General features: G+C 48.9%; 1 protein-coding gene across 2 annotated transcripts in view; it reads right to left on the bottom strand.

The window, feature by feature from the left end:
• Positions 1-5,825: 5,825 nt before the first annotated feature.
• ST8SIA2 (ST8 alpha-N-acetyl-neuraminide alpha-2,8-sialyltransferase 2) overlaps positions 5,826-17,627 on the bottom strand; it is a 77,804-nt gene continuing 66,002 nt past the window's right edge. For both annotated transcript variants that reach the window (XM_054531907.2, XM_002825854.5), the window contains one exon: positions 5,826-7,970. In XM_054531907.2, the coding sequence (XP_054387882.1) occupies positions 7,685-7,970 (286 nt within the window). In that variant the 3' untranslated portion in view covers positions 5,826-7,684. The remainder of the gene's footprint in view (positions 7,971-17,627) is intronic.

Here is a 17,627-nt window from a genome sequence, read left to right as displayed (position 1 = left end):
TGAAGGGGAGGCAGAGAACATGGTAGACAGGCCTCTCTTCCCACTGCAAGCATGCAGCAATCCAGAGGCCTGGATGCCACTAACACAACGGCAGTGGCCACAAAACCCACCAGACAAAACAGATCCCAGCCTGGAATCAGGGAAGGAAACTCTCAGAAGCCAGAAGCAAAAGAAAGACCTCACACCAGGGGCTTGAGAGGGGCTGCCATGGAAGCGGTCACAGAAATTTAGGAACCGAGTCTGGGTCAGTGTTTCCCAGCTGGGGCTGCACCTCTGCGTGACGTGGTGAGCTTCAGGAGATGCCCGGGCCATACCCCAGACCAAGGAATCAGATTCCCTGAAGGCCAGGCCTAGGTTTCAGGAGGTTTTAAAGCTCCTCCAGTGGTTCTGATGTCCAGCTGAGCTCGTAAAAGTCTTTGGGGTGGGGCTAGGGGGTGGAGTTCTAAAGCCTGCACAAGCCAGGAAAGAGCCTCCTGGGTAAGGCAAGGCTCATGAAATTCTCTGAGCGGGTCAAATGGGGACTAGAAAAATTCCACCCACTAGCTCAGCTAATGGGTAAAAATGCTGGACATTTATCTGGAGCTGCAGGGGGTAAAGTGTCACCCTTGGGAAATTCAAAGCTGGCCTGTACCTGTTGAGAGCACCAGGGATATGGTCACATTGCCTGTTGCCAGCACCCCAGGCAGAGTCATCAACAATTACTTTGGAGGAGGGCCACTTCTACCTTCCAGGGCATAGGTGACCCTGTGGAAAACAAGTCCCCCTGGAACATCCTAGAAGGGGAGGCAGACCATAAACTACTGAGCAGATATGTCATTGTTTCTCAGTTCTGACCGTGAGCCAGGAAGATGTCCATGATCAGCTTCCAGAGATGTTGATTAAACTTGTGTGGAGTGTGGCCTGAGCATTGGGATCTTTTAGGAGGGTACTTGGGGTTGAGAACTACAAAATAAATGAGATAATTTAGTTTATGAAGACCACCTAGCAGGATAATGTGTCGTATAATAGAAAGTAATTAGCTGAGGGAGACAAGGAGCAGGCTCCCCAGGAGGTGACATTCAATTTGAAGCATGAAAGATGAGACAGAGAGGGAAGGCAAGGAGCTGGGAAGCAGATTTCCAGGCAGAGGGCGCAACAAGTGCAAAGGCCCTGACACTAGAATAACAGGGAGCCAGAGGGAGGAGGGCTCAAGGTCTTGTAAGCCATGGTAAGATGTTTGGAATTTTCTTGCAAAGATGAAGGAAAGCCACTGAGGGTTTAAGCAGGGCAATGATGTGATCTGATGTTAGACAAGCAGAATCCTGAAAACTCACAGCTGCATACATTTCACTTGCTTTATAACACTGAGCATCCCCACTCCCTCTACCCAATTTCTCTATCTACCTTGTCCTGTATTTGCATTTTTGCAATAACTCCATAAAGGAGGTCAGTAGGTGTCTTCTCCATTTTACAGATGGAAAAATATCAGAGCCAAGTCTCATTCATGCCCTCTAGGTTCTTGAGTGGCAGGCTTTCAGATCATCTGGTACTCCTTCCAGAGATCCTGACCAGAGATGGGGCATTTGTGAACACAAGATGCAGCCAAGCAACCTGTCCCGCTGTTATTACAGTGAGTTATATTCTTGCCCACCTAGGCCACTGGAATGAGAATGCAGTAAAACAGCTTGCCTCAGAGTGGTCTTCCCTGCAACACACAACTTCTCTTAGGCATTCATGATTCTGACGGGCCAGTCATCCCTTCATTGACTTTGTCCAGGAGCTCCACCATTACAGTCTCATTTTAGAAAATAAAGACACTTGGAAACAAATTGAAAGGTCGTTTTCCTGCACCAACCCCATTTGACTTGCCTCAGTATGCTGAATGGAGGGCTGCACTCCCCCGACGACTGCCTGGACCCATCACTCTAGGGTCCATGTGGGTTGCACGGCAGTCCTCCCACTTCTTGGCCATTGGGTCCTCATTTTCTATTAATTCCTTAAGGGATGAGCACCGCTCATAGCTGGTGCTGGGTCAGTTTTGGAGAACGCTCTTAAATATTTAAAAATGTTGTCATGGCTGGAGAACTTGAGGTCTTTGTTGACATGGTTTTTGTAAGCCCATAGTAGCCCCATTTCCCATCCCCCAGGTTCTAGGGAAAGGTGACTGAGGAAATGGTGAGGAAGACTGAGAAAAGCCACAAGGGACCTATAGTGCTCTTTGTTGGGTGGTTCTATTGGGCTTTGGCTGCAGACAACTAGGATGATTCTAGAGAAACTATGATCTGGGGCTGGATGGCTCAGTGGACTATATATGGAAATTGCTCTGTCACCTGGATTGCTAAGAACAGAAATTACATTACCCCCTTCATAAAGCCCCAAACAACTAAGACATTGCTTCTAGATGGTAACCATGGAAACATCCCATTGTTGTGGATGACCTGCCACCAGAACAAAAGCCTGTTTGTTTTCTGCTTCCATAAGGAGTGGCATACAGTGCTCCCCACTCCACACTCCCCTCCTTTCCTGCTATCTCACAGCATTGCTCCAGGTCAGGGCTCAGGGACCCAAGAAGAAGGGATGCCACTCAGCTCTCTGGGCTCACTCTGCTCCTGGTGAATGCCAAGGGAAGAGCCCTGAAGACAGGAAGCAAAGAATAGAGATAAAGATGAGAAGAGATGACATTCGGCAGTGTTGGTGAGAGACAGAGGCTGGGGCAGACTGTCAGTGTCACTGGGGATACCATTAAGGACATTCATGAGGCAGTACACATGTCTGGAGTCCCAGCTGACTGGCATCAGTGAACATCCTCTTCCATTCATTCTGGAGAGGGAGCCTTAATTAGGCATGAAGAGATTTATCAAAAAGCAGCCCCCTGGAGTTGTTGGTCTCCCTGCCATCTGGAAGGATGGTTTCCTACCCTCAACAACAGCAGTGGGAATGATTGATGGGGTCCTACAGCTCCACCTCCCAGGCCTTGTAAAACCCAAATGGCTTTTGTCCTTCCCAGAAAGGAGTGAGATTTTGCCTGTGTTGATGGGGTTCATGCTGAGGTTTGCTGGGTCTCTGTGTCTAGGCCTCTGCATAGGGCTAGTTTTCAGTTTACAGTGACCCAACCACAAAGATGAACAGAAAAAGCCCTGAAGTGAGGATGAGAAGACCTGGAAGAACATTCTACCAGGAAGCCATGAAGCTTCATGCAGGTTTTTGGCCTCAGTTTTATGACCTATACAATGGGGATAATGATTTCTGCTTTGGTCCAACCCACATGATTTTTCAGAGGTTCTTGTGATATTACAGATGCAAAATGACTTCCTTAAGTATAAAGCCCTCTACAGGCATTAAGGATTTAATCCAACAAACATTTATTGAGCAACTGCTGTGTGCTATGCACCACGCCTAGTGCTGTGATGGATACAGATGAATAAAACACAGTCCCTGCCCTTGGCGAGCTTACAGTCTAAGAACAGTTATAGGACAAGTGCACAAATAACTATAATACAAGGCAGAATATGGTAAGTGCCATGAGAAAGGTACAAATAAAGTGCTACGGTGGTTCAGCAGAGGGAGAGATCCCAGTGGTTGGTACATCAGGGAGGGCTTCATGAAGGATGTGGTTTCTGCATGGGCTTTGAAGGGAAGAAAAGGGAGCATTCCAGGGGATGGGAAGAGCAAGACCAAAGGCACAGAGACAGTGAAACACAGGCACCCTTTCCAGGAGAAACAACTCTCCTAGGCTGACCAGGGGAGGGTGTGAAAGGAAGAATGGGGCCTTATCTGGTGGTCTGTAATGTCAGAATAGAGAATTGTACATTTGTTCATGGGCCGGGGAACTTTTAAAGTTTTGTGTGCAACGGGAGAGGAAAATCACTGTGCGTGTTCAGGATGGATGGGACAATGTGTCAGTGTGCACAGAGGTAATCTGGGAGATGAGACTGTTGCTGAAATAGTCCAAGTGACAAGTAAAGAGGCGAGGTTAGTGCTAGCAGGAAGAATTAGCAAGGCAGGACATGGGAGAATAGTCGAAGATAACGTCAGCATCTCAGACTGGGTGGCTGATGGGATCACGGGTCTTTTAGTAGAAAAAGGAGGGATTGTGGGGGAAGGGGACACAGATGATCCACTTGGCTTCTGACGTTTCGAGTTGATGGTGCTGCCGTGGGAGCAGGTGGGGTGAGTGTCCCTCCAGCGGGTGGAATCCCAGCCTAGAGCTCAGGAGAGGGCTGGGTTGCAGAGAGGAGTTGGGGCAGGAGCAGATTAGGAAGGTGCAGCTGGGTCTGAAGGTAGGTGTGAGGTTGCTGATGGAGAGTGCGGAGGGACCCAGGAGAGGACGCCAGTGTAAGGCATGTCCACGTGGTGGGACAAGGAGAAGAGAGGGGAATACTGGTCAGATCTACCTTGATTCCTTTGTCAATCAAAGTAGGGGTGTCAATAAATAAATCATAAATAAATAAATACATACATATATAAATAAATACATGGCTGAGAGGGATTGGGAAAGGAGGAAAAAAACACAAGAACATGGCATTCTGGGTGCCGAGGGGCCAGGGAGCGTCCAGGAGGGGTCGCTGCAGAGCCAAGTGGCGTGGAGAGCTGGGAGGTGAGAGGGGCAATGTGGAGGCACTGGGATGCTGCTGCTAGGAGCTGGGGGGAAGCCAAGGGGCATCAAGAGGAAGGGCAGTCGTGGGTGCTGGAGGCCCTTCCCGGGGCTGGTGGAGGAGGTAAGGGAAGAGGCTGCAGGAGCCAGCCCAGGTGGAGTCAGCGTGGGCTGATGCGCAGAGGCGACAGAGGTGGAGGAGAGAGGGTGACGGTGTACAGGAAACGTAACTGGTGGGGATGATGTTTCCTCAGAAAGGGGAAGGAGAAGAGAAGAGATTTTAAGGGCAGATCTCATTTCAGAAGGCTCTGTCTCTTCCATGAAGTAGAATGACGGGGGCCTGTTGGGGCTTGAGGCGAATGGAGGTCGGAATCACTCGGGTGGCTGATGGCGGGCGGACTGGGTATCTGACAGGTGGCAGGAGGTGACAGAGGGGCGCCTGTCAGCAGTGAGGGCCGGCTGAGGCTGGAGGCTCATTCTCCCGGGATGCCTGTGACCCTGCAGTTACAGCAGAGGATCTGGGGGCCGGGTACAGGCTGTGTGACTCCCTGGGGCCACCCAACACCAGCTGGCCCACACCAGAACTGCAGTGGAGGCTCAAATTGAACTCTGAATGGGCAGGGAAGGACAATTGGCCCCCGACTGTGCATGCCCAGATGGAGAAGGACAATGAGCCAGGGAAAGCCAAGGCCCCTGGAGCTCCGCCATCACATGGCCAGGCCATTTTGGCAGTGCAGGACTCAAGCCAAGGAGGGGAACGGTGCACATGTTGATTGTCCTGGGGTCTCTAACCTTTCTCCAGAGAGAACCTGAAGGCAGGGTGGAAGGACTCCTTGCACTCCAGCTCACATCAGCTTCAATTTTAGGAGCCATGACTAGGATAGGCAGAAAGAAAACCATGTTCTGGTCCCCCAAAGAGTTCTGGCCCTTTGACTCCCCTGCAAAGGGATGGTGGGGTGCTGGCTTGGTGGGTAGAGCTCAGGGCCAACTCCAGAACCTGACATGTGGGTTCTCCGCAGCGCTTACCATGAAACATTCTGGAATCCAAGGCCTTGGATAATCCACCGAGGCCCTGCTGGAAATTCTACCTGCTCCCCGGGGCACTTCAAGCTTTAGAAATTAAATGTCTCCTAGGGTCTTTGAGATCCTCAAGATGAAAGGCTCTGGAGATGTATAAAATATGGTACTAATTATTTCCACCACCTGTGAGGAGTCCGAAACCACTCAGTTCCCACAGAGGCTATTAGGGCTGTTGCTTTTTAAAATATTCATTTTATAACGCAAATCCCCAATCACAGACTTCAAGCAACAACAAGGGAAAATGCAGAGATACATCGCCTTCCTCATGGTTTTGGGCTGGAGTGTTCTTGCGTAGGGTTAATGGTTCTGCTGCCTCCACTCCCTTCCAGTCAACCATTAATTTAGAGCCAAGGTCCTGTTCTGCATTGCCGTTGATTAATTACATCCGGTCTCATATGCTTAGGAGCAGGTCTTGATTACTTTTCTTAATTCCCTTCACCTTCGAGATATAGTTTTTTACTTATCTTTCAAATATGTTTTAAAACACTGTTATTCATCAGGTGAAAGAATACAACTAACAAATCAAGCTGGCTATTTCTCTATGTGAGACCTGTGATTCCAGCCCCTAAGTTGTAGGCATAGAGCCCAGATTGCCCTGGGAGATTATGTCCACTATTTGGAACTGCATTTGGCTTTGGGTATTTTTTTTGAAAAATCTTAAATATTAATCTCAATAAGGGGAAAAGAATTTTACAAAATTCTAAAATTGCTTCTGTGGAAAGAGGCGGGTGCCTGGGGGTGGGGTGGACATTGGAACCTCTCCCTGCAGAGTTGAAAACCTCAATGTTGGAGCTTGGTGTGGGCTAGTGTGACCATCAGGGTAGGAAAGTGACAAGAAAGTGACATTGACACAGCAGTCTGGCTGCAAAGGCCCCGCAGAGTGCAGAATGCAGAAGGCAAGCGAGAGTGGTTGCAGGGACATGGAGCTAGATGCTGAACATTCTTTCAGGTCTCACACTCTGGGGCTCTGTGAGGCACCCAAAAAGGCAATCATATATATTTTAAGAAGGATGACATTTATCTTGACAGCACCCTTTCAAGCTCTTATTGTGGCTTCCCTGGTGACAGAGGGGAGAGTACAGTCCCTCGTGACATTCTAACAGGGTGAGACAGAGACTAACCCAGAGGGTGAAATCCCAGGGTCTCTTCCTCCTCAGTGGACTCACATTGCTTTAAAAAACACCCAAAACAACTAGATTTTAGACATTCTCCTGCCTTATTCTAGGGTCAAGTGGGCCCTTAACAGGAGGTCTTGATTTTTCAAAAACATGATTCGGAACATTACTCCTCTTCATTGTCATCTGCTTGCTTCACCCAAAGTTCTTGGTGGCTCTTGCTAAGCCAGAACATGAACCATGCATTGTGTCTCCTCTAGGGTTCTCTCCATAGCTGTGGAGGCCTGTCTGAAATGTGCGAGTCAATCATGTTGTCCCTTGGGCAGTCAAACTCTAAGTTCGTGGAACGAGACCCTCTGTGCCGACGTGGCCTCTGCTGCTTGGTTTCCTTGTGCTCCTTTGCCCGGTTGACCTCTCCAACCTCCCTCTCCTCCGTGAATGGCACCCACTTTAGACTGGGTCAAGTGTCCCCTCTGGGCCTTGCCTCTCCCCAAATCCACATATCCCAGAGGCTCGGGGCAGCTGACAACAGGTGGCTCTCCATTCATCCATGAGCCCAAAGATCCCTCCAAGCCAGGAGGCAGTTTGTCATCCAAAGTCATGGGACTGGCTTCTTTTCATGTCAAGTCCTTCCACCCCCAAAGATGGATTGAGTTTCAATCTGGTTCAGGTGGGTTCTCCACACCTTCTTCCGGTGGCCTATCTGCCTAATGCTAGATGAACACCACACAGTTATAAATACTCAGGTCAATATATATATGCAGGTATAGATATATATATTCTGGTCACTGTTTTACACTTTAACAAAGAAAACCACTAGCCTGCTTGTTCTATTGTTTGTGCCACCCCGACTCCCATCTGCCCGTGGTGTAGCTGGCAGGAAATGTGAGCCACTGAGTCCCATGGGGCGCCCACCCTACGTGGCCCCATCGCACTGGCCGACAGTCAGTTTCAAAGCCCCCTGCTCATGTAGGCTCTTGAGGGCCTTAAACTCCAAGGGCATGGTGTGGGGGCTGGCCTGGGAGGTGTAGCCATACTTGAGGCTGTCATAATAGTGGTACTTGACTGGGTTCTGGTTCTGATCCAGTGGAAAGGGCCAGAAGCCGTAGAGGTAGATTTCGTTGCAGAAACGTGTGGCCAGGGTATACATCAAGAGGCCGGTGGTGGGTCTTTTGATGTGGACTTTGTTGGTCAGCCAGTATCTGGAAAAAAGAATAAACAGAAAAAATAAAAAAAGAAACATGGGTTTGTGAGTCATCTTTTCCAGGAAGACAAAAATTTTATCCTGCTCAGCAGCCTGCCTTCTGCCACTCCAGGCACTGATCAAGTCACACATCCCTGGTTCCCTCCACAGAGGACTGACAAGTGCATGAAGCAACCGAACTCCTTAGCCTGGATGCGGTCACAGACATGAGTTTACGAAATTCTCAAAACAAACCTTTTGTGCGTACGGATGCAGAAATGGGGCTCCGAGGTGAAAAGTGGCTCGCCCAAGGTTACCTGGGTAGAAAGGGGCAGCACTTGACTTGAACTCAGGACTGTGGACAGCTGAAGCAGGAGTTGGCAACCTTTCTGTAAGGGGCTAGATGATCAATATTTTTGGCTTTTGGGCCACAATGATCCCAATACTACTTGACCATTGTGCAGCTGTAGCATGAAAGGGCCATAGACAACACACATGGGTGTGGCCAGACTTGGCCCTTGAGCAGCAGTTTGCTGACCTCTGAGAAAACACTGGCTCTTGTGTGGTACCTGCTGCCTTTCCAAGAGTCCCATGGGGCATCCCCTTGCAGATCTGCATTCCTGATTCCATCCTTGCCTCCTGAGCATCTTCAGATTTCCTTGCTGTCCCTGCTGCAGGACCCCCTCTCTGATACCCATCTCTGACCACGGGTGACTACCCTGGGGGCCCTGGACACTGGTTTGCCCTGCAAGGCTGGGTTCTGCCGACTCTCTTTCTTCTAAAGACTGCTCACTACATCTTGGTGTATCCACCTCTGAAACAGAGTCCCCGCTTCCTGCCTCAAGTCCTCTGTTAAAGGGTTATGAGAGGAAACAAAAGAGAAGTGAAGAGAGAAGGGTGCAGGGTGCACCTTAGCCAAGAATGCAGTGAGGAAGAGACTATGTGCATTCCACAGACTAAGAAACACACTCAGAGGGGGGAACTAACTCAAGACCTGAGTTTTAGTGACAGTTTGGTCACCAACTATCTGTGTGCCTTTGAGCAAGCCACATCTCTCTGCTGAACCTAATGTTTCACATTTATGCAATGATGAGGCACAGTCTAGGTGATCTCCAAGATATCCTCCAGGTGCCAACATTCCAAAAAAATCTAGAAGTTTCTCCCAAAGTGGGAAAACATCCATTCTATTTGTCATCATCTTGCTTTCCATCACAGTTATTCTCCCTCTGGGACTCAGAACACATGCTGATGTGTGGTCTAACGTCTTTATTTCTAGTAAAAGCTTCCACTTACCCTAGGCTGACTCCCTTAAAAGGCAATGCTTATGCCTTGGTGGGAAGACATTTTCCTTACCACAAATTTCTTACCATTGTGTCTCTAGACTGGACACAATTCACATCTTTCTGTCCTCAAGCAAACTCCATGGTTTCCCCTCCCTAACTAAAGCGAAGGCCAGCATGGTTTCTGTTGACATCTCTGCAGAGATGCATGTGACTGTATAATCAAACACACCCATTAAATTCAGGCCAGAAGTAAAGATATGTCAGAGAAAACATTTACATATTGCTGAAAGATGAAACTGTTTAATATGATTTAGTGCTTTTAGCTGAAAGGTTGGGGCGGGAGGGACAGGTTTTCTAGAAGCCCAAATACATCTTTATTTTTGCAAAATTGTTCCTTTTGCAGCTCATAAAAGGAAACCCAAAAAACATCCCACAGTGTCGACCTTAAATCCTTTTTGTTTGTGTGTTTGTAGGAGGTGTTAGCCTGTGAATCAGATGAGATTATAGATTATCAATAACCTATGTAAGTTCAGTGAGTCACCTAATCATGTAACAATTGATGAAATAAAATGCATTTTGAGAATCCTCATTCTCACACCCCCCATCCCGACTATGGGGCTGGGGTGACTTGAATCTCCCCTTCGACATTGCTGATGAAGGTCATGGTCCTAGGTGGCTAGAATCGGAGTGAACACGATTCTCCCAGGCACGACAGGAGCCTCCTGGGTGGCCCGCCCCTAGACAACCACGGTTGTTTCATAAGCCTGTCCTTCGAAGACCCCTTTCCTCATACTTTCTCTGATTTCATCCTGTCTGGGCCAAGAAACTTCCTTGCAGCTGAATTTTTCAACTGGAAACCCGAGGGAGGAACAAAGGCAGACACAGAACAGGGCAATGGCTCTGGCTGGTAACTGCAAACACAACACAATTGAAAAATAACAGGAGCAAGCATTTGTGGACACTGAGATCTTCGTCATTTCTTCCCTGCACTATCTCTCAGAAGTCTCTGTGGTGGCAGCCCATCACCATGATCTGTCCTCCACCTAGTAGCCTCCCAGGCATTTCTCCGAAATCTCTCCCTGCTCCACATACAATCCAAGTTCCATAGTTCAGAAACTCTGCAAGACCTGGCCCCTGCCACCCACCAGCTTCAGCTCCCACCAACACTTGCACCCTCCCCAGAAGGTCTGGCCCACAGCTACCATGGCACTGTGCTATTTCCTCATGCCTCCTGCTACCAAGGCTCAGATCAAGATTCCTTTGAGCTTTTGCCCGTCTCTGAGCTGTGCTAAGTATGTCCCTCTGGGCACCCATGGAGACCTGTGCGCCAGGGGCTGCGGTGTCCATGCCTGCCTTATACACTGAGCTCTGGGTTCCTGCAAGGTTATCTCTCCTGCTGTCTCTGTACTAAGGCTCATGATGGCTGAAGAAGTGGATGGTTATTTCAGAATGGGAAAGGATGCTTCCTAGAAGAGATATGTATTTTTGGGGCTTTTTCCTCTTATATTTGTGATTCCAGGGGAACACAGCCAGTTTTCTATGGGGTGGGTAGGGGGCTGGGGCGGGGTTGTACCAGTCTCCAAGAAGTTCTGGGAATGTGAGGGGCAGACTATGGGTGGGGTGTTCCACTGGCCACGTACAGAACTGGTGCCAGTCTCAAGAACTCCCAAGATGCCTTGGAATTTTTAGGAGGCTGTGTTGTGATCAGGGTTATTAGATAACTGGCCCATGTCTCCACTTTGCTCTGAGCTCTGGGCTAAATGTCTCATTTGAAAAGCCCATTTCATGCCCCTTTCTCTCTCTCCAAACCTTCCTAACCACACTGCACAGCTCCTCCCTTCCCTCTGTATCACCCAGCTGAGATCTGGCCCTCTCTCAGCATCTTACCCTCACCTACCACTTTACAGGGTGTCCTTGACTCAGGCCCACACTTCAGACCCAGGCTCCACACAGGGCACGAGGATTGAGCAACACACTCAGATGGCAAGGGGTAGAGCCAGGTCCTCCTTTCAGGCCTTCTGACCCCAAGTCCTTGTTCTTTCACCTTCATGAAGCAGACCCAAAAGATAGGTGGGTGGCTAGGAATGTGGTTGGTCTAATGTGATTGTCCTGGGACTACCCCACATGGCCATTTGCTTAGTCATCAGCTAATATGTAGGAGGCAGGAGGGACGGTGCTGGCTCGGGGATGTTTGATGCTGAGCTTGGGGTTTGTTGGTTAAGGAGCCCTTGCCTAGACCACCTCAGCAGCATCTACGCTCAACGGAGCTAAGCTTGGGAGGCTTTGAGGGGCAAAGGCAGGGGGACTGTAAAGAGGAGAAGAATCTCAGAAGAGCAGCAGCTGATGCTGAGATCCTCTCACACGTCCCTGCAAAGTATTCATGCACCTTGGCTTAACTACGTCCCGTAACAGGGAGCTCACCCCCTCCTAAAGTAGCCCATTGCATTTTCAGCTCTAATGCAGAAGTTCTCAACCTACGCCATACACTGGAATCACCTGGAGCTTTAAAAGCTGCCTGGATCTCACTACCATGTGTGGGCTAGACACTGGGATTCTCACAGCCTCGCCCAGTAATTCAAATGTGCAGCTACGCCTAAGAACTCCTGGGATGACTGGTAGGCGGTTCTGCCAAAAGGACCCAAGAATGAGATATATTTAGAGAAAAAGAAGAAGTGTCAGGAATATAGTCATAGAGTTTTAAAGGTGATTGGGACTGGGGAGCTCAGTTAGCTCAGCAGCCTTGCAGGGGATGTGACTGAGTGAGCTGGGATTTGGGACACATGTAAGAAAAACGAACACCCAGCCTCAGTGTTGTGAAGGCAATAGGGAATGGTGAGGACTGGGGCATCGTGACGGGTAGCCAGTCTTACTGTTGTTGAGTATGGTGGTCCCAGGTCTTCAGATTTTTTTTGTGAGTATTAGAAATCGGGATTTTTATGCAAATTCTCCAAATTTTTAAATGTTGGCAACTAATTAAAATTTTACTTTGAGAGGCTGAGGCGGGCGGATCACCTGAGGTCAGGAGTTGGGCCTGCCAACATGGCGAAACCCCGTCTCTACTAAACATACAAAAATTAGTTGGGCATGGTGGCATGCACCTGTAATCCCAGCTACTCGGGAGGCTGAGGCAGGAAATCGCTTGACCTGGGAGGCGGAGGTTGCAGTGAAACAAGACTGCGCCATTGCCCTCCAGTTTGGGTGACAAGAGCGAGACTCCATCTCAAAAACAAAACAAAACAACACAACACCATGTGAAGCCTTACTGGGTGATCCCACAGGCCATGTCTGTGTGGTGAATGCATGGGCCTCCTAGACTGAACTTGTCCTCTTCTGTCATTTTAGAAAGGAAAATGCGGGAGTCCAGTGTGACTTGCTTAAGAAGAGACAAGCTTCTCAAACAGCTGGTTAGACAGAGTTTGGATAAAACACAGGCGTCTGAGGCTCCTGGTTCTTGAGCATTTTTCACCCCATGGCAACTCCCCAGGCTGGGAATGAGCTGGCTGCAGCTGTGGGCTGACGTTACCCAGGGATCGTCGAGCCACCACGGTGTCCCCGCATGAAACATCCCCCTGATGTTTACTTCCTAAGTGAACACAAGCCCTAATATAGGCCAGATAAACGACGGTTTGTTTATTTTCTGATAGCAAGGTCTTAGTAGGGGAAGGCTTTCAGAAATGAATTTCTTTTCAGGCCATCAATGCTATGCGCAGAAAGGGGGAGAGAGGAATCGAATCAGCGATGAAAGGTCCAAGTGGCCCATAGGTGCTTCTGAGGTTACTCAGGCATGTGCTGGGCCTCCACACATGCTGGGTGCTCCCCTAGATGCCTTTCCCCACTGATCCCTGTGGTGAACTCTCTTTCCCAGCTCCAGAAACTAAGCACGTGCATCCTATCTTCCTGGAAATATTGCCTTTGTTCTACCGTCATCTCCCCAGTCAGACTGAGTTAACCACCTCCAGCTGATTACCATCAGCTTTGTTTCTACTTCTCTTGTTGTGCTTAGCAACCCATGCTGAAAATTCATTACTGTGCTATTTCATGGCACCTCCTCCTATCAAGGCTCGGATCAACACTCCTTTGCACTTTTGCCCTGTCTCTGGGCAGCTGTGGTCACCCGTGCACCAGTGTCTTTCCCTGGCTACAGTCTTATGCATTGTGCACACCTGCCTTTCCCGCTGAGCTGTGGGCTCCTGGGAAGGTCGTTGGTCCTGCTGCCTCTGTGCTAAGGGCCTCGAGAACTATGACTGCAGAAGAAGTGAATGGTCATTTTAGAGTTGGAAGGGATGCTTTCCAGAAGGGGAACATGAAACTGTACTGTGGTCTCCCCAAGCGCAGGGACCACACCTTACACCCCTTTGTAGTAGGATTCAAAGGTGTCTTGCTCAGTGCATGCTGGGTCCAAAGCACTGTTGCAGAGACAGCAGCACTCAACAAACATCTCCTGGCATCTCTGGTAACTGGGCTGGGGTCAAGTGACTAGTTCTGGCCCGATAGCCTGCGAAAAAAACCAATGTGTCCTTTCTTGGTTGGTGTTCAAGAGCAGGCTCTCCCACTTTCTCTTCCCGTACCTTGGAGAACTTCAAAGTCTCCTGGTCAGAAGATGTCAGCCTAAGAGGGAAGAATCCTAGATCCCCGAATCACTGATTGGAAGAGACCCCTGCCAGCTCACATCACAGTTTGCGAGAGTGAGAAATAAACTTCTGTTGTGCTAAAGTGCTGGAGTCTCAGGGTGTGTTACTGTAGCATAGCCTAGGATTGATTATCCTGACTTCTGTTGCACTCAGCAAACATTTGACTCAAATGGAATTGAAAAATGGGAAGATGTAGGTAAGAAGAAAGGAGGAAGCCAGCAGTGCATGCAGCTTTGTAACTGTGGCCAGCTGGGACAGGAATAGAAACGCCAAACCTCTCAGATCTGGGGCCAGGCTTTTTACCCAGAATTGCTAACTGGAAAAGGTGTTAACAGCAAATGAGTCTCCGGAATGAATCCAGAGCTCAGTGGCACAGAGGGACCCACTTATTTCCGATTCTGCCTCCACGGGTAAACAAGAACTCCTGAGCGATGTCTGACAGGGACACGGGAGCGCCACTTAATGAGCAGCTTGTAATAGAAGCTGACTGAGTTATACAGGAACAAATCACTCTCGATTTCCTTTATCTCTCCTCCACTGCTCTGGCCAATTTAGAGACTGTGTGCATGGCCGACTTGTAGACTAGTCCATTCCTTAGGATAACAGCTGGGTGTTAAAACACAAACTAATTAATTTTGCCTTCCCAAATGAGGTTAGCTGGGTGCATCCGGGACGTTGTATTGACAATGCACCTTTAATATCCCAGTCTTGAGATTTTAATTAGAAGGCAAAGTAATCTCAAAGAAGGCAGTAATTATTTTTCAAATTGGCTACCCCAATTGCCATGACAATTAAGCACCGTATTTTATGAGCACGGACAGCAATCAATGAAGATTGCCAAAATCATCTCCAAAGCACATTCGTCTTTTTCCCTGGGTTCCTGGGCTGGGTATGTGGAAAGAATAGTGGCTGTCACTGTTGGAAAAGGGGACCAAAAGGGCTTTCTCCAAGAAGCTAAAAGCACTGTGGGATAAAGCTGATGATGTCCCTAAGGAGCAGGAATGCCTCATAGGTGGTCATCAAGGGAGACTTAGTGATGCTTTGTGAAAGATCAGCAGCAAAGCTGGGAACAGAACTTTTGGGCTCCTGGTCTCCTGTCCTCTGCATTGGCAGCCTCAGCCCTGATCCAGGGGCCCTACAGCCTATGGCTGTCCTTTCCTTGGGTACACTGTTGAGGCCTCTGGTGTGCTGCAGGATATCTCAGAATGAGATGCCATCTCTGCAGTATTGGAGAGCTGAGGCTTTTGTCTCAGAATTTGGGGCTGTTGGGAAAGGTTGATCAAGCCATGGGGATGCTGAGTCTAATTCCAGATCCCCAGGCCTCCGTGCCTGCCTAAGCCAACACTCTTGCTCAAGTAAGCTAGGCTAGCCTCAAATATGGACATGCCACTGAAAACTCTCCAATGACTCCTGGAGTCCACAGGATAAAACCTGAAGGCCTCCATTGGGCTTGTGAGGCCCTTGGGATCTGGGCCTGCACATCTCTCCCAGTACCCAGTGTGCAGAGCCACATTGCCACGAGGAACATCTTGGTTTCTTCCACGACACATCCTGTGTGGTCCTGGCTAGCAGTCCCTTCTTATGGTCTTGGCTTTGAGGCCACTCGCTGCAGGAAGCCTCCTGGACCTCCCTGGATGGTTTTGTGTCCGGTATGTTGTTCTTCCCCTATCACAGCACCTATCACGCTACACTGGAATTACTTGTTTACTTGTCTTTTCCTTCCCTACAGTTTTAAATTCTATAAGCAAATGTACTGACTTCCTGCTTCTGTATAACTCCAGATCCTAGCATAGCACATGTATAAAGTGGGCACCTCACAAATCTTTAATAAAGCAGTGAATGAAAAGCAGCAAGCAGAGGCTAGAGGCTCATTCTGGGGACATTATCAGGAGAGATAAATGACCCCAGCTTCACTGCAAGCCCTTTTAGGCAGCTGCCAGGACTGCACATGGGAAAGGCAGGCTCACACCATCCTAGACAGCAAGTTACCAAAAGAAAGAAGAAAGGTATGGCACTGGGGGTTTTTCCTGCTACGTGGTGGGCCCCGCCAGGAGTGGTGAGACTGCTGCTCATGCCCAGGTACCATCTCTGTCCCCTGTGGCCCAGCAGGAGATCCAGCAAGACCATTTCTTGGGGGCTTAAGCCTTCTGGCTGGATTCTGGAGTTTCAATCGATGCCACTCCAAAGAAAGAAAATTATATTCAATCTCATTCATAATCAAAGGAATCCAATTTCAAACAACAATCAGATACCACTTTTCATTGGATTGGTAAATATAACTAATGTTGATAATACACCCATTGGTGAGGTTAAGAGAAAACAGGTATTTTCAATAATTGTAGGTGAGGATGTGAATCGATACCTACCTCTAGGGAGGGTAATTGGCAGTAACTATAAAAATTAACAATGCAAACTGGCAAAGACTTCTGAAAAGCAAACCTATAGATGTGCATATGTTTGCAGATATCAGCACAAAGGTGATCGATGTAGCATTGATTATACTGGCAAAAAATTGGAAACACCCTCAATGCCCACCAATGGCTTCTGCTTACATAAATTATGGTCCAGACACACAGTGGACTGCCAGGCAGCTGTGAAGGAGAATGAGGTGTTGTGTGTCAATATGGAATACTTTCCAGAATTTAACAAGGTGCAGTAGTTAAAACATGTTCCCTATGTGTAAAAAGGGGGTATTTTTGGAAGGATCCACACACAGAAAGCCAGTTTAACAGGTTGCTTCTATGGAGGAGGACAGGGGGTGTGGAGTGGAGCTTGCTTTTTACATTAAATCCTTTAACCCAATTTGGATTTCTTTTCACTCTATGCATTGCTATTTAAAAAAAAAATGGAGAGAGAGAGAATCCGTTACACACAAACGCCAGGAGCCACCTATACCTTAATACCACAGACCTCCCTCCTTTTCTCTTTCATGGAGCACACTTCCAAAAAGGTGAATCTAGTTCACCTCACCCTCTGTCAACCGGAGCAGACTGGGACCAGCACAGGGAAGGGACCAGCACAGGGAAGGGACCAGCCCTAGGGACACACTCTTTGGATTGCCATGGTCCTGTCTGGGAGGAGCCACCAGCAACCTGTGCTGTTCTCTCCCTATCTTTTTGCACCTTACTCTTCTCTCACCTTGGGCCCTCAAGTCTCTGCAGCCGGGCTTGCTTTGCTGACCCGACCCCTCTGGCCATGGCCAGAGGCAAGTTGAATCAGTGCCATCCTAAAGCCTTAATTAGGCTCCTGGTGCCTAATTAAGCACCAATTCACAGGCCTTGTCTGCACTGGCTCAGTGGGCTGCTTTCCTGCCTGAGGGCCACCCTCTCTGTGGGTCGCAGCCTCCTTCAATGTTGTAATTAAATTAGAGCCATTCACCACCAGCTGCCTGAGGCCATACTCAATTGCCTCTGTGTCCTTCCACTCCATTGCTCACCTTCCTAGCCAACAGCCAGCCAGGGCTCCGTGCCACCCCACAGGCCAGCAGAGCCAGGGGCCCCTGGGTGAGCTGCTTAGGCTGGGGCAGCTGAAGCCCACCTTGTTGGCACCAGAGGCTGGGCCCTGCCAGCTGCTGGTGAGAGCGGAAGGATAGGCCTTCTGCTTGGGTTTCAGAAACATGCTCCCCTCTTCCTACTCACTGCCTCAGATGGGCAGAAATTTTGTAAGTCCGCTGTGGGGGCAGAGACTCAGATGTGTTGAATGAGAGAATCTCAGCGTGGGAAGGGAGGCCATCTAACCCACCTGTTATGGGTTGAATTTCTC

Source organism: Pongo abelii, chromosome 16, assembly GCF_028885655.2.
Source record: "Pongo abelii isolate AG06213 chromosome 16, NHGRI_mPonAbe1-v2.0_pri, whole genome shotgun sequence".
Classification (NCBI taxonomy): Eukaryota; Metazoa; Chordata; class Mammalia; order Primates; family Hominidae; genus Pongo; species Pongo abelii.
The sequence above is the reverse complement of the archived record's forward strand: the minus strand, read 5'-3'. Positions and strand labels throughout refer to the sequence as shown.